Here is a 17,392-nt window from a genome sequence, read left to right on the forward strand (position 1 = left end):
TTTCAGATAAATGTTCAGGGACTTTAAATTTAATATAGGTCTGACCGAACCGTCCGGTTTCGGTACCACAAACATTGTGGAATAGTATCCCTTTCTCTGTTGAAGAAGGGGAACCTTTACCACCACCTGCTGGAGAAATAGCTTGTGAATTGCCGCTACCACTACTTCCCTTTCTATGGGGGAAGCAGGCAGGGCCAATTTTAGGTAACGTTGAGGGGCATCACCTCGAATTCCAGCTTGTATCCCTGAGACACAATCTGTATAGCCCAGGAATCCACCTGTGAGCGAACCCACTGCTGGCTGAAATGTCGGAGATGCGCCCCCACCGCTCCTGGCTCCACCCGTGGAGCCCCAGCGTCATGCGGTGGATTTAGTGGAAGCCGGGGAGGACTTCTGTTCCTGGGAACTAGCTGTAAGGTGCAACTTTTTTCCTCTACCCCTGCCTCTAGCAAGAAAGGAAGCACCTCTGACCTTCTTGCTTCTTTGTGCGCGAAAGGACTGCATTTGGTAATACGGTGCTTTCTTAGGTTGTGAGGGAATATATGGCAAAAAGTTTGACTTCCCAGCAGCAGCTGTGGAAACCAGGTCCGAGAGACCGTCCCCAAACAATTCCTCACCCTTGTAAGGTAACACCTCCATGTGTTTTTTGGAGTCGGCATCACCTGTCCACTGCCGAGTCCACAGGACCCTCCTGGCAGAAATTGACATTGCATTAATTCTAGAGCCCAGTAGGCAAATGTCCCTCTGGGCATCCCTCATATATAGGACAGTGCCTTTTATATGCCCCAGGGTCAGCATAATGGTATCCCTGTCCAAGGTATCCATTTCCTCAGACAGATTATCTGTCCACGCTGCTACAGCACTACACATCCACGCCGACGCAATTGCCGGCCTCAGTAGAGTCCCTGAATGTGTATAAACAGATTTCAGGATACTTTCCTGCTTTCTATCTGCAGGATCCTTTAGGGTGGCCGTATCCTGCGACGGCAGGGCAACCTTCTTAGATAAGCGAGTGAGAGCTTTATCTACCCTAGGGGAGGATTCCCAGCGCACCCTGTCCTCTGGCGGGAAAGGGTATGCCATAAGTAACCTTTTGGAAATCAGGACTTTCTTATCTGGGGAATCCCACGCTCTTTCACATAACTCATTTAACTCATGTGAAGGGGGAAAAGTCACCTCTTGCTTTTTCTCCCCATACATATAAACCCTCTTGTCAGGGACAGGGTTTACCTCTGATATGTGTAAAACATCCTTCATCGCTATAATCATGTAACGTATAGCTTTTGTCATTTTCGGTTGCAATTTTGCATCATCGTCGTCGACACTGGAGTCAGAATCCGTGTCGACATCTGTGTCAACCATTTTGGATAGTGGGCGCTTTTGAGACCCTGAGGGCCTCTGCGCTGTAGGATCAGGCATGGGTTGAGACCCTGACTGGCCCGAGGTATCATCTTTATCCAACCTTTTATGTAAGGAGTTTACATTATCATTTAACACCTTCCACATATCCTCCAGTCAGGTGTCGGCACCGTCGGCGGCGACACGTCAGTCAACTGCACTTGCTCTGCCTCCACATAGCCCTCTTCGTCAAACATGTCGACACACGCGTACCGACACACCACACACACAGGGGAAGCTCTAAATGAGGACAGGACCCCCACAAGGCCTTTTGGAGAGACAGAGAGAGAGTATGCAAGCACACACCCCAGCGCTATATAACCCAGGGATTACACAGTAGCTGCTGTATTATGATTAATGCGCCTAAATTTATGTGCCCCCCCTCTCTTTTTTACCCTTCTACCGTGATTCTGCAGGGGAGAGCCTGGGGAGCTACCTCTCAGCGGAGCTGTGGAAGGAAAATGGCGCTGGTGAGTGCTGAGAAAGAAGGCCCCGCCCCCTCAGCGGCGGGCTTCTGTCCCGTGATTTTTTGTAAAATAATGGCGGGGGCTCATACATATAACAGTGTCCCTTTGTCTATATGCAGCTTTTGCCAGGAGGTATCAATTGCTGCCCAGGGCGCCCCCCCCTGTGCCCTGCACCCTACAGTGACCGGAGTGTGTGGGTTAGTGTGGGCGCAATGGCGCACAGCTGCAGTGCTGTGCGCTACCTCATGTGAAGACAAGAGTCTTCTGCCGCCGATTTCAATGTCTTCTCCGCTTCTGCCGGCTTCTGTCTTCTGGCTCTGCGAGGGGGACGGCGGCGCGGCTCCGGGAATGGACGACAAGGTCAGGTCCTGTGTTCGATCCCTCTGGAGCTAATGGTGTCCAGTAGCCTAAGAAGCGCAACCTAGCCGCAGTTAGTAGGTTTGCTTCTCTCCCCTCAGTCCCACGTAGCAGAGAGTCTGTTGCCAGCAGAAGCTCTCTGAAAATAAAAAAACCTAACTAAAATACTTTCTTATTAGCAAGCTCAGAAGAGCTCACTAAAAGCACCCAGCTCTGTCCGGGCACAGATTCTAACTGAGGTCTGGAGGAGGGGCATAGAGGGAGGAGCCAGTGCACACCAGATAGTAATAAATCTTTCTTTAGAGTGCCCAGTCTCCTGCGGAGCCCGTCTATTTCCCATGGTCCTTACGGAGTCCCCAGCATCCACTAGGACGTTAGAGAAAATGGGTTATTTATGCTTTTAAATAATTTGGCAAAGTGGCCACATGGTCACCGTGGTTAGTCTACCATGATGCATCTCTTCCTCTTTCCCTGGGTCTATGACAATAGGCTCCTTTCACTCTATTTGCAGTTTTAACTGTTCTCTTATGTGGGACAGAGTTCTCTCAGATTTTTGTACATCTGACCCATTTGTTTTGAAGTGGTTTTATATCCGCTGAATGGTGCACATTAGTTCTTTTTGTTGTAGTTCAACATCACTAAAATGCTTGTATTGTGTCCCCCATTTTTCACCTTGCCCTACCACTCTTTTTCTCCTTTTACCCCTCCCTTCGTATCTCAAAAATTCTCAAATAAAAAGATATAAAAAAATAAAAAAAAATTAATAATAATAATTTGGCAAAGGTAAAAATCTTTATTTTATTAATTTACAGGTGGTCATGACAGACTGGGCTATTGCTATCAATAAAGTTGCAGAATATGTCTAATCAAACCATACCTGTTTAAAATCGGAATCTTTTCCAACCATCATCTGTAGAATGTAGATTACTGGATCGCCCTTCATCGGAGGCAAAGATTCCCAGGTGACTTCACAGGTGTGTTCATTTATCCGGTCTATTCGTGGAGCTTGGAAGAGAACAGGTGCGAAAGACACAACTTTTAGGTTTAAGATTACAAAAAAACATTGTTTTTTACTTTGCCATTATAAGAGAATGATGTTTTTGTTCTACAGTCACCAAAGTGCCATGTGGCCGGCATTATTGAGCGCATGCTCCAGGGAAGCACAATGCAGGAAGGGGAACTTTGGTCCTCCCCCTGCACAATTGAGCTGATCTCTGTATGAGCAGAGATCAACTGCAGCAGACAGGACTGATAAGCAGCCCCCCCCACTCTGCATTGGAAAGGGAGGAGAGGACCCTTCAATGAGTGGGGAGAGGGGAGGGGACAGCACGGACGGTGTTATGGTTAGCATTACTGCCTAACAGCACTGGGGTCATGGGTTCAATTCCCACCATGGCCCTAATTGTGTGGAGTTTGTATATTCTCCCCGTACTTGCATGGGTTTCCTCCGGGTACTCCGGATTCCTCCCACAATCCAAAAAATACTGGTAGGTTAATTGGCATCGAACAAAATGAACCTTAGAGTGAATATGTGTGCATGCACATGTAGATTGTAAGCTCCATTGGGGCAGAGACTGACGTGAATGGTCTCTGTAAAGCGCTGCAGAATATGTGTGCACTATATAAATAGCTGGTAATAATAAAAATAAATATTTCAATTATCCTGGAAAGGAGGGGAGGGGGGGGGCGAGGGGAGTAAAATAATAATGATAATAATAATACCTGGTGTGCACTGGCTCCTCCCCCTATGGCCCTCCTCCAAGCCTCAGTTAGGAACTGTGCCCGGAAGAGCTGACACAATAAGGAAGGATTTTTGAATCCCGGGTAAGACTCATACCAGCCACACCAATCACACCATATAACACGTGATAGGAACCCCGGTTAACAGTATGATAACAAATGGAGCCTCTGAAGAGATGGCTCACAACAAAACCCGATTTTTGTAACAATAACTATGTACAGGTATTGCAGACAATCCGCACTTGGGACGGGCGCCCAGCATCCACTACGGACTACGAGAAATAGAATTACCGGTGAGTAAATTCTTGTTTTCTCTGACGTCCTAGTGGATGCTGGGGACTCCATAAGGACCATGGGGATTATACCAAAGCTCCCAAACGGGCGAGAGAGTGCGGATGACTCTGCAGCACCGAATGAGAGAACTCCAGGTCCTCCTCAGCCAGGGTATCAATTTTGTAAAATTTTGCAAACGTGTTTGCCCCTGACCAAGTAGCTGCTCGGCAAAGTTGTAAAGCCGAGACCCCTCGGGCAGCCGCCCAAGATGAGCCCCCTTCCGTGTGGAATTGGCTTTTACAGATTTAGGCTGTGGTAAGCCTACCGCAGAATGCGCCAGCTGAATAGTGCTACAAATCCAGCGCGCAATAGACTGCTTAGAAGCAGGAGCACCCAGCTTGGTGGGTGCATACAGGATAAACAGCGAGTCAGTCTTTCTGACTCCAGCCGTCCCGGAAATATATATTTTTAGGGCCCTGACTACATCCAGCAACCTGGAATCCTCCAAGTCCCTAGTAGCCGCAGGCACCACAATAGGTTGGGTCAAGTGAAAAGCTGAGACCACCTTTGGGAGAAACTGAGGACGAGTCCTCAATTCTGCCCTATCCATATGGAAAATCAGATAAGGGCTTTTACAAGACAAAGCCGCCAATTCTGAAACCCGCCTGGCCGACGCCAGGGCCAACAGCATGACCACTTTTCACGTGAGATACTTTAAATACACAGTCTTAAGTGGTTCGAACCAATGTGATTTCAGGAATGCCAAAACCACATTGAGATCCCAAGGTGCCACTGGGGGCACAAAAGGAGGCTGAATATGCAGTACTCCTTTGACAAAAGTCTGAACTTCAGGCAGTGAAGCCAGTTGTTTTTGGAAGAAAATCGACAGAGCCGAAATCTGGACCTTTATGGACCCCAATATGAGGCCCAACGTCACCCCTGCTTTTATCAGGGTAGGGATGACTTCCTCCGGAATACCCTTTTCCTTCAGGATCCGGTGTTCAACCGCCATGCCGTCAAACGCAGCCGCGGTAAGTCTTGGAACAGACAGGGTCCCTGCTGCAGCAGGTCTTGTCTGAGCGGCAGAGGCCAAGGGTCCTCTGTAAGCATCTCTTGAAGTTCCGGGTACCAAGCTCTTCTTGGCCAATCCGGAACCACGAGTATGGTTCTCACTCCTCGCCTTCTTATTATTCTCAGTACCTTGGGTATGAGAGGTAGAGGAGGAAACACATAAACTGACTGGTACACCCATGGTGTCACTAGAGCGTCCACCGCTATCGCCTGAGGGTCTCTTGACCGGGCGCAATATCTTTTCAACTTTTTGTTGAGGCGGGACGCCATCATGTCTACCTGTGGCTTTTTCCCACCGGTTGACCAGCATTTGGAAAACTTCTGGATGAAGTCCCCATTCTCCCGGGTGGAGGTCGTACCTGCTGAGGAAGTCTGCTTCCCAGTTGTCCACTCCCGGAATGAACACTGCCGTCAGTGCTAACACATGATTCTCTGCCCATCTGAGAATCCTTGTGGCTTCTGCCATCGCCATCCTGCTTCTCGTGCCGCCCTGTCTGTTTACATGGGCGACCGCCGTGATGTTGTCTGACTGGATCAGTACCGGCTGGTTTTGAAGCAGGGGTCTTGCCTGGCTTAGGGCATAGTAAATGGCCCTTAGCTCCAGGATATTTATGTGAAGAGAAATCTCCTGATTTGACCACAGTCCTTGGAAATTTCTTCCCTTTGTGACTGCCCCCCAGCCCCGAAGGCTGGCATCCGTGGTCACCAGGACCCAGTCCTGTATTCCGAATCTGCGGCCCTCTAGTAGATGAGCCCTCTGCAGCCACCACAGCAGCGACACCCTGGTACTGGCCGATAGGGTTATCCGCTGTTGCATCTGGAGATGGGACCCGGACCATTTGTCCAACAGGTCCCACTGGAACGTCCTCGCGTGGAACCTTCCGAATGGAATTGCTTCGTATGAAGCTACCATTTTTCCCAGGACTCGTGTGCATTGATGTACCGACACTTTTCCTGGTTTTAGGATGTCTCTGCCCAGAGATGACAATTCCTCGGCTTTTTCCAGTGGAAGAAACACTCTTTTCTGGTCTGTGTCCAGAATCATTCCCAGGAACAGAAGACGTGTCGTCGGGACCAGCTGTGACTTTGGAATATTGAGAATCCAGCCGTGCTGTTGTAGCACTTCCTGAGAAAGTGCCACCCCCACTATCAACTGTTCTTTGGACCTCGTCTTTATCAGGAGATCGTCCAAGTACGGGATAATTAAAACTCCCTTCTTGCGAAGGAGTATCATCATTTCGGCCATTACCTTGGTAAAGACCCTCGGTGCCGTGGATAACCCAAACGGCAGCGTCTGGAACTGATAGTGACAGTCCTGTACCACAAATCTGAGGTACTCCTGGTGCGGAGGGTAAATGGGGACATGCAGGTACGCATCCTTGATGTCCAGGGATACCATGTAATCTCCCTCCTCCAGGCTCGCAATAACCGCCCTGAGCGATTCCATCTTGAACTTGAACCTTTTGATATAAGTGTTCAAGGCTTTTAAATTTAAGATGGGTCTAACCGAACCGTCCGGTTTCGGTACCACAAACATTGTGGAGTAGTAACCCTTTCCTTGCTGAAGGAGGGGTACCTTGACAATCACTTTCTGTGAATACAGTTTTTGAATAGCCACCAACACTGCCTCCCTGGCAGAGGGAGTTGCCGGCAAGGCAGATTTTAGGAAACGGCGGGGGGGAGACGTCTCGAATTCCAGCCTGTACCCCTGAGATACTACTTGAAGGACCCAGGGATCCACTTGTGAGAGAGCCCACTGTGTGCTGAAAAACCTGAGACGTGCCCCCACCGTTCCCGATTCCGCCTGAGCAGCCCCAGCGTCATGCTGTGGACTTACCGGACGCAGGGGAGGACTTCTGCTCCTGGGAACTAGCTGTGTGTTGCAGCTTTTTCCCCCTTCCTCTGTCCCTCGGCAGAAAGGATGAGCCTCTAGCCCGCTTATTTTTCTGGGGCCGAAAGGACTGTACCTGATAATACGGTGCTTTCTTTTGTTGTGGGGTAGCCAGTGGCAAAAAAGTCGATTTCCCAGCAGTAGCTGTGGAAACGAGGTCTGAAAGACCGTCCCCAAAAAGTTCCACCCCTTTATAGGGTAAAACTTCCATGTGCCGCTTGGAGTCGGCATCACCTGACCATTGCCTAGTCCATAACCCCCGTCTGGCGGCAATGGACATAGCGCTTATTTTTGATGCCAGCCGGCAAATATCCCTCTGTGCATCACGCATGTATAAGACCGCGTCTTTTATATGGTCAATCGTCAGCAAAATATTGTCCCTATCCATGGTATCAATGTTTTCCGACAGGGAGTCTGACCACGCAGCTGCGGCACTGCACATCCAAGCTGACGCAATAGCGGGTCTCAATATAATGCCAGTGTGTGTGTATATAGCTTTTAAGGTACTTTCCTGCTTTCTATCAGCAGGTTCTTTTAGGGCGGCCGTATCCGGAGACGGTAGTGCCACCTTCTTAAGCGTGTCAGCGCTTTATCTACCCTAGGGGGTGTTTCCCAGCGTGACCTATCCTCTGGCGGGAAAGGGTACGCAGCCATTAACCGTTTAGAAATGATCAATTTCTTATCTGGGGAAGTCCACGCTTCCTCACACACCTCATTTAATTCGTCAGATGCAGGAAAAACTACTGGTAGTTTTTTCTCACCAAACATATTACCCTTTTTTGTGGTACCTGGGGTATCATCAGAAATGTGTAATACATTTTTCATAGCCTCAATCATATAACGGGTGGATCCATTGGAGGGTACACTCGTCTCATCATCGTCGATACTGGAGTCGGTGTCCGTGTCGACATCTGTATCTGTCACCTGAGGTAGCGGGCGTTTTATAGCCCCTGATGACATTTGAGACGCTTGGACAGGCACAAGCTGAGTAGCCGGCTGTCCTATGTCGTCAAACCTTTTATGTAAGGAGCTGACACTGTCACGTAATTCCTTCCATAAGTCCATCCACACTGGTGTCGACCCCGCAGGGGGTGACATCACAATCACAGGCATTTGCTCCGCCTCCACATCATTATCCTCATCATACATGTCGACACAGCAGTACCGACACACAGCAGCCACACAGGGAATGCTCTTACAGAGGACAGGACCCCACAAAGCCCTTTGGGGAGACAGAGGGACAGTATGCCAGCACACACCAGGGCGTTATATAATACAGGGATATCACTATACAGAGTGTTTTCCCTTATAGCTGCCTATAATATGTATATACTGCGCCTAAATTGTGCCCCCCCTCTCTTTTTTACCCTTTCTGTAGTGCAGGACTGCAGGGGAGAGCCAGGGAGCTTCCTTCCAGCGGAACTGTGAAGGAAAAATGGCGCCAGTGTGCTGAGGGAGATGGCTCCGCCCCTTTTTCGGCGGGCTTTCTCTCGCTATTTTATCGTTTCTGGCAGGGGTTAATATACACCTATATAGCCTCTGGGACTATATATGGTGTTTGTTTTGCCAGCCAAGGTGTTAATATTGCTGCTCAGGGCGCCCCCCCCCCAGCGCCCTGCACCCATCAGTGACCGCAGTGTGTGGTGTGCATGAGGAGCAATGGCGCACAGCTGCAGTGCTGTGCGCTACCTTGGAGAAGACAGAAGTCTTCAGCCGCCGATTTTCCGGACCACCTTCTTGTTTTTGGCTCTGTAAGGGGGACAACGGCGCGGCTCCGGGAACGGACGACGAGGTCGGGTCCTGTGTTCGATCCCTCTGGAGCTAATGGTGTCCAGTAGCCTAAGAAGCCCAAGCTACCACCACTTAGGTAGGTTCGCTTCTTCTCCCCTTAGTCCCTTGTTGCAGTGAGCCTGTTGCCAGCAGGTCTCACTGAAAATAAAAAAACCTAAACTATACTTTCTGTCTAGGAGCTCAGGAGAGCCCCTAGTGTGCATCCAGCTCAGCCGGGCACAGAAATCTAACTGAGGCTTGGAGGAGGGTCATAGGGGGAGGAGCCAGTGCACACCAGATAGTCCTAAATCTTTCTATAGAGTGCCCAGTCTCCTGCGGAGCCGTCTATTCCCCATGGTCCTTACGGAGTCCCCAGCATCCACTAGGACGTCAGAGAAAAATGTGCTTTTAACAGTGTGGGTGGTGGGAGTTTAGAAGGCAAGTTTGTTTGTTTTTTTACTACTAGGGGACTGGGGATGGGGGGGACGGGACGGGGACTATTATTAAAATTTAAGACCACTGAGGGGTTTACTGCCAATGCGGTTGGGAAGTTATTTTATGATGGGGGCCTACTGTATTTTTGTAATAAAAATATTGTAATATTTTATTTTAAATATTTTTTCATTTAAAAAAAAAAAAAAAAACAATTTCTGGGCCTTTTTTAAGGGGAGAAATATTATCATGTTTGGGAACCACTGAGCTAGACACTAGTGGGCGGCCACATGCGGAAACATTTGCATACACCAGTGCTTCCAACCACATTTTCCACCATGTCAATTAAGATTAGGGGTTTGTAGTCATCTGATTTTAAGGTTTTATGTTATGGACATAACTGCTCAATACTTCATAATCCAGAAAATAGGATTTTAATTACCTACCGGTAAATCCTTTTTTCGTAGTCCGTCGGGGATACTTGGAATCCATTTAGTTCCATGGGGTATAGACGGGTCCACTTGGAGCCATGGGCACTATTAGAAGTTTGATAACGTGTGCTGGCTCCTCCTTCTATGCTCCTCCTACCAGACTCAGTCTAGGAAACTGTGCCCTACGAGACTGACATACTTTGAGAGAAGGATATAGAGAAGGAAAGTGGTGAGATTTCGAACCAGCACAACCAGAACAAGAGGAAAGCCATGCTAACCCAACTTGAAAACCAGAACAGCAACAGCTGAACCGAAAAACAGTAGTTAAACAAGTAACCGTGCAGGAAGAACGAAGCACCGGGCGGGCGCCCAGTTTCCCCTACGGACTATGAGAAAAGGATTTACCGGTAGGTAATTGAAATCCTATTTTCTCTTACATCCTAGAGGATACTGGGAATCCATTTAGTACCATGGTACTAACAAAGCTCCCAAACAAGGTGGGAGAGTGCTGAGGTTCCTGCAGAACTGACCGACCAAACTGAAGGTCCTCAGAGGCCAAGGTATCGAACTTGTAAAACTTGGCAAACGTGCTCGAACCCGACCAAGTAGCTGCTTGGCAGAGCTGTAATGCAGAGAAACCCCGGGCAGCTGCCCAAGAGGAACCCTCCGACCTAGTAGAGTGGGCCTGTACAGATTTTGGAATCGGCAAGCCTGCTGTGGAATAAGCATGCTGGATAGTGAGCCAGATCAAGCGAGCAATTGACTGCTTTGAAGCAGGACACTCAATATTGTCGGCATCATACAGAACGAACAGCGAGTCCGATTTCCTGTAACGAGTTCACTTTACACATAACTTCAAAGCCCTTACAACGTCCAAGGACTTTGAAGTAGCAGAGGTGTCAGTAACAACAGCGACCACAATTGGCTGGTTGATGTGAAACGCCGACACCACCTTAGAAAGGAATTGCTGACGAGTCCTGAGTTCAGCCCTGTCCTCATGGAAAATCAAGTAGGGGCTCTCGCGAGACAACGCCCCAAGCTCCGACACGCGCCTTGCCGAAGCCAAGGCCAACAGCGTGACAGTCTTCCACGTAAGATACTTTACGTCTACTTCCTGTAACGGTTCAAAGTCAAACCAGTCCGATTAGAGGAATGTCAGAACCAAATTGATATCCCAAGGTGCCGTGGGAGGCACAAAGGGAGGTTGGATGTGAAGAACACCTTTCAAGAACGTCTGGACCTCAGGGAGAGAAGCAGCTGTCTGTTTCTGAAAGAAAACAGACAAGGCCAAAATCTGAACTTTTATGGAGCCTAGGCGTAGGCCCACGTCAACTCCCGATTGCAGAAAAAGCAGGAAACGTCCCAGATGAAATTCCACAGCGGAATAATGTCTGCTCTCACACCAAGAGACATATTTTTTCTAGATATGATGGTAATGCTTTAACGTTACCCCCTTCCTGGCTTGAAACATAGGGGGTCATTCTGATCCGATCGCACGCTGCAGTTTATCGCAGCGGTGCAATCAGGTCAGAACTGCGCATGCGCCGAATGCCGTCGGTCCGCTACGAACACCTCTGCCTGATTGACAGGCAGAGGCGGTCGCTGGGCAGGGGGGGGCGGAACGGCGGTATTTGGCCGCCTTATCGTGGGCGCGGTCTGGCCAACGCAGGCGTGGCTGGACCAAATGGGGGGCGGGCCGCAGCGGCTGTGTGACGTCTCACACAGCCGCTGCGGGCCGTGGAGCGATGAGTAGCTCCCGGCCAGCACGCTAAAGCTGCGCTGTTCGGGAGCTACTCTTAAAGCGCAAAGGCATCGCCGCTGACATGTGGGGCGGACTAGCCCTGTGCTGGGCGTCCCCCCGCGTGTCAGTGTGAATGATTGTAGAGCTACGATCATCTCGGAATGACCCCCATAGTCGGGATGACCATGTCAGGAATCCCTCTCCTGGCTAGAATCAGCCATTCAACTTCCATGCCGTCAAACGTAGCTGTGGTAACTCTTGATAGACAAACGGGCCCAGTTGCAGAAGATCCTCTCGAAGAGGCAAAGGCCACGGATCTTTGATTAGCATCTCGAGAAGATCCACATACCAGGCCCTTCGCGGCCAGTCCGGAGCAATGAGAATTGCTTGAACTCTTTCCTTTTTATTCTTTTGAGAATATTTGGGATCAGAGGAAGGGGAGGAAACAAGTACACCAGCTGGTATACCCACGGAGTTGTCAGGGCATCGACCGCTATAGCTTGTGGGTCCCTCAACCTGGAACAATACCGCTTGAGCTTCATGTTACGTCGAGAGGCCATCATGTCGATTTGTGGATAACCCCAACCAACGTGTTAGCCACTGGTACACCTCCGGGTGGAGGCCCCATTCCCCCGGGTGCAGGTCATGTCTGCTGAGGAAATCTGCTTCCCAGTTGTCTACTCCCGGAATATAAATCGCCGACAATGCCACGGCGTGTTTTTCCGCCCAGAGGAGAATCCTTGATACCTCTGACACTGTGGCTCTGCTTTTTGTTCCACCCTGTCTGTTTATGTAAGTCACCACTGTCACATTGTCCGACTGGCCTGATTCTGAAGAAGAGATGATGCCTGCAGAAGGGCATTGTAGATAGCCCTGGGTTCCAGGATGTTTATTGTAAGAACGCTTTCCTGACTTGACCATCTTCCTTGAAACTGCACCCCCTGGGTGGCTGCACCCCAACCTCTGAGGCTTGCGTCTGTGGTCAGAAGAATCCAATTGTGAATCCCGAACCTTCAACCTTCCACTAGGTGAGAAGTTTATAGCCACCACAGGAGGGAGATCCTGGCTTTTGGCGACAGACGAATCCTCTGATGCATGTGAAGATGCGATCCGGACCATTTGTCCAACAGATCCAGCTGGAAGGTCCTCGCATGAAACCTTCCGTACTGAATTGCTTCGTAGGAAGCCACCATTTTCCAAAGAAGGTGGACGTACAGATGTACTGAGATTCGGGTCGGCTTCAAGACAGCCTGAACCATTGACTGGTTCACCATTGCCTTTTCCAAAGGGAAGGAACACTCTCTGAGACTCTGTGTCCAGTATCATTCCTGGGAAATGTAGCTTCTGCATTGGTTCTAGGTGAGATTTTGGTAGGTTCAGGATCCACCCATGATCCAGGAGTAATCCGGTCATTAGGCCAATGTTATCCATCTCTTATCAGAAGATCATTCAGGTAAGGAATTACGTTCACTCCCTGTCTGCGGAGTAGCATCATTATCTCTTCCATCACTTTGGTGAACACCCTCGGTGCCATGGAGAGACCAAATGGCAGGGCCTGGAATTGGTAGTGACAGTCCTGCAGTGCAAACCATAGATTAGCCTGACGAGGCAGTCAGATCGGAATGTGAAGGTACGCATCCTTGACATCCACAGACGCTAGGAATTCCCTCTCTTCCAGACCTGAGATCACCGCTCTCAGAGACTCCATCTTGAACTTGAACTCGTAAGTATGGGTTCAATGACTTGAGATTCAGACTCGATCTTACCGAACCCTCCGGTTTCGGAACTACAAACAAGCTGGAATAGTATCCCTTGTTTTGTAGATGATGCGGAACTGGAACAATGACCTGGGTCTGCAACAGTTTTTGAATGGCTTTTTGTAAAGTTGTTCTTGCTTCCTGTGAAAGTGGTAAGCCTGATTTAAAGAATCTGTGAGGTGGGAGATCCTGGAACTCCAGTCTGTAGCCCTGGGATATAAGGTCTATGACCCAGGGATACTGGCAAGATCTTGTCCAGATGTGACTGAAGAATTTTAGCCGGGCTCCCACCTGCCTGTCTCCCAGGCATTACGGTCCACCGTCATGCGGAAAGGTTTTGAGGAGGCAGAGCCTGAGCTCTGTTCCTGTGAACCAGCAGTTGCTGCTTTGCGTGGTTTACCTCTAGCCCCTCTGGCCGCGGTAGAAGAACCTCTGGCCTTGCCCCTAATCTTGGCAGTCCGAAAAGACTGTGAATTGGGCCCTGAGTAGGCCTTCCTAGCTGGGGGAGCTGCAGAAGGTAGATATGTGGATTTACCCGCAGTAGCTCGCGAAATCCACTTGTTGAGTTTGTCGCTAAATAAGGCCTCACCTGTGAAAAGCAGGCCTTCCACACCATTCTTGGAGTTTGCGTCAGCAGTCCACTGACGTAGCCGTAATCCCCTGCGTGCCGACACTGCCATAGCTGTAGTGCGTGCATTAAGCAAACCTATCTCTTTACTGGCTTCCACCATAAAGTTTGCAGAGTCTTGTATGTGTTGCAGGAGTAAAACAATTTCCTCTTGAGGCAAGGTGTCTAACCCCTCAATAAAATTACCAGACCATTTAGCAATGGCTCGAGTAATCCACCCACATGCTATAGTGGGTCTCTGAGCCACCCCTGCAGCTGTATACAAAGATTTGAGTGTAGTCTCAATCTTACGATCAGCTGTATCCTTCAGGGTGGCTGCACCAGGAACAGGTAACATTATTTTACGTGAGAGCCTGGAGACTGGTGAACCAGCACATGGCGCCCTTATCGCTAAAGCCAAGCTTAGCCGAGTCGCAGACTAAGTACCTAGATTAGGGACTTAGTACACTAGTATATAGCTCCCCCCTGCAATGACCCCCTGGTACCGCTGAGGTAATCTGGAGGCTCTCCGGAGGAGTTGCGCGTCCCTGTAGTCAGCGTCTGTGTAGCTACTGTAGGGTAAAATGGCGCCTGTGAGCTGCTGGATCCGCTCATAGTGAAGCCCCGCCCCTTCAATGGCGCGCAGTCTTCCCGCTCTTCTTTATACTGGCTTTATGTGTCTGAGTGCATAAAATGGAGTAAGACCCCTTTTAAGCCTGTATTGCCAGTCTGGGTACTGTGTACACACAGTGTACTAAGTCTGGAGACTCAGTCCACCCCGTGTAGAAGCCGTGTGTCTCCGTACCCTCATGCCGCCATAATGTCCGGCGACCCGCTAACCGGGACGCCGGCTTAGTACTCACCACTCTTCTTTCTTCTGGCTCTTTTAGGGGTGGCAGCGTGCTGCGGGAATGTACGCTCGCCATGGTGGGGCTTGTGAATAGTTCCCTCAGGAGCTAGCATCCTGTCAGCGGGGAACAGGACCATTAACCCTTAGTGGGGTTAGGCCGTTTCCCCCCCCCTAAGTTCCATGAAACATGCAAGCTGGTGCCATCCAGTCCTGCCTGAAAATAAACTTTGAAAATAAATGAAGAAAACTCTTCCGGAGCTTCCAGGGATGTGAAGGGCTTCTTCGGGCACATTTTCTAAACTGAGTCTGGTAGGAGGGGCATAGAGGGAGGAGCCAGCACACATTATCAAAATTCTATAGTGGCCATGGCTCCAAGTGGACCCGTCTATACCCCATGGTACTAAATGGATTCCCAGTATCCCCTAGGACGTAAGAGAAATTTATCTTAATGTAGATCGTAATGTATACAAATGGAAAACCTCATAAAATAGTATAAGCAATGTGTTGTAAAATAATATTCCCAAAATGTTTTTTTTCCCCTGCCATTTATTCTGGTATTACCACCAACAAAGAAACGTTTGCAAGTCAGGATTTATTGCACAAATTCCTATTCCCCAAATGCAGGGGAAATAAAACTGATCTGCTTACAACAGGGGGAAGCAATACTTCAGTGCTTGCAAATTTAGGTTATTTTGCAGAACATACAAATTTGCATTTTCACAAATCTAAAGTTCATTAGAAATGTGGTAGAATTTTTCTGCAGTAATTAACGGCAAACTTACCTTTCAGGGCAGAAGGAAGTGATCTGGGAGTTGTAAAAACATATTCTGGAGAAAAAGGTCCCTCTCCGGCTTCATTACATGCCTGAATGCGGAATTTATAAGACGTGGACTCGTTCAGTCTTTGCACTTTGTATGTATGACATGGTCCTCTGTATACGGATATAAACCTGAAAGAGACACAAACACCCATTTTTGCACATGATTGGTAAGGAATGGTAAATCAGACACAAAATCTGAATTTATAAAATATAAATATATTGCTTATTCAGTACTGAATGGTGTATGTATGTATGTATGTATGTATGTATGTATGTATGTACTGTGGTCCTCATTCCGAGTTGTTCGCTCGTTCTTTTCCTTCGCATCGGTGCGATTTTCCGCTAACTGCGCATGCGCAATGTTCGCACTGCGGCAAGTAAATTTGCTAAGAAGTTTGGTATTTTACTCACGGCATTACAAGGTTTTTTCTTCGTTCTGGTGATCGTAGTGTGATTGACAGGAAGTGGGTGTTTCTGGGCGGAAACTGGCCGTTTTATGGGAGTGTGTGAAAAAACGCTGCCGTTTCTGGTAAAAACGCAGGAGTGGCTGGAGAAACGGGGGAGTGTCTGGGCGAACGCTGGGTGTGTTTGTGACGTCAAACCAGGAACGACAAGCACTGAACTGATCGCACTGGAAGAGTAAGTCTGGAGCTACTCAGAAACTGCACAGAGAAGTCTTTTCGCAATATTGCGAATACTTCGTTCGCAATTCTGCTAAGCTAAAATTCACTCCCAGAGGGCGGCGGCTTAGCGTGTGCACTGCTGCGAAAAGCGGCTAGCGAGCGAACAACTCGGAATGAGGGCCTGTATGTGGTAATAATCACTGACAGGATTCGGGGACAGTACCTGTGCATCGTATAGCGCTGGCTGTGGAGAAGTGAGGCTGTTCATGTGTCTAGCACAGAGGTTCCCAAACTGTGTGCCGTGGCTCCCTGTGGTGCCTCGGGACACTTGCTGGGGTGCCCTGGGTTGGTGGTGCAGGACCAATTCAAATTATTCATGGTTAATATAATTGGCAAAACCAGTGCTGGTGGCTGCCAGTCATAAAATATGTAGCCATACAGAAGCAAATCTTGTCCCTCACCACACCTTGACCCTAAGGATGACATATAGATGTGTCCACTTGCATCTTTGCTTTTTTCCTCAATTTGGCACAGCATGCAAAATACGGCTGTTTTTCACGAGTAGCGAGTGGATGAATTTTACAATTTTTGTTTGCCATAACAGAATATGTATAAAGTAACATATTAAAGAAGCAAATTAAGTAAAATCACAAGGCATGGCTAAATCTCTGAGTCTATGGCATGCATTTCTGTGCCATACATGGCGGGATACAGCAAAGATGTATGTGGACACATCTGTATAAACGCGATCTACTCAATGTAATATTTCTTTCTAAGTTTCTCAATAAGAAATTTTTGGCCTAGGGGTGCTGTGAAAAAAATTCTGATATTCTAGGGCACCGTGATTCAAAAAAGTTTGGAAACCACTGGTCTAGCAGAGCTGTAAGGGGAAGGGGGCTGGGCCTCTCTGCAGCTCCATACTACGCAACTGTTAGACAAATGCCTTAAAACAGGATTTTAATACCTACCGGTAAATCCTTTTCTCCTAGTCCGTAGAGGATGCTGGGGTCCACTTCATGACCATGGGGTATAAACGGTTCCGCAGGAGACATGGGCACTCTAAGACTTTTCAAAGGGTGTGAACTGGCTCCTCCCTCTATACCCCTCCTCCAGACTTCAGTTATAGGAACTGTGCCCAGGGAAACGGACATTTAGAGGAAAGGA

At 48.8% G+C, this 17,392-nt stretch overlaps 1 protein-coding gene across 5 annotated transcripts in view; it reads right to left on the reverse strand.

Moving 5' to 3' along the window:
- Positions 1 to 17,392, reverse strand: part of FNDC3A (fibronectin type III domain containing 3A) — a 591,400-nt gene that overhangs the window by 15,049 nt on the left and 558,959 nt on the right. For all 5 annotated transcript variants that reach the window (XM_063952008.1, XM_063952009.1, XM_063952010.1 and 2 more), the window contains 2 exons: positions 15,568 to 15,734; positions 3,100 to 3,227 (listed from right to left, as the gene is read on the reverse strand). In XM_063952008.1, coding sequence (XP_063808078.1) covers positions 3,100 to 3,227; positions 15,568 to 15,734 — 295 coding nt within the window. The remainder of the gene's footprint in view (positions 1 to 3,099; positions 3,228 to 15,567; positions 15,735 to 17,392) is intronic.

The sequence above is a fragment of the Pseudophryne corroboree genome, chromosome 2 (genome assembly GCF_028390025.1).
Source record: "Pseudophryne corroboree isolate aPseCor3 chromosome 2, aPseCor3.hap2, whole genome shotgun sequence".
NCBI classification, from domain to species: Eukaryota; Metazoa; Chordata; class Amphibia; order Anura; family Myobatrachidae; genus Pseudophryne; species Pseudophryne corroboree.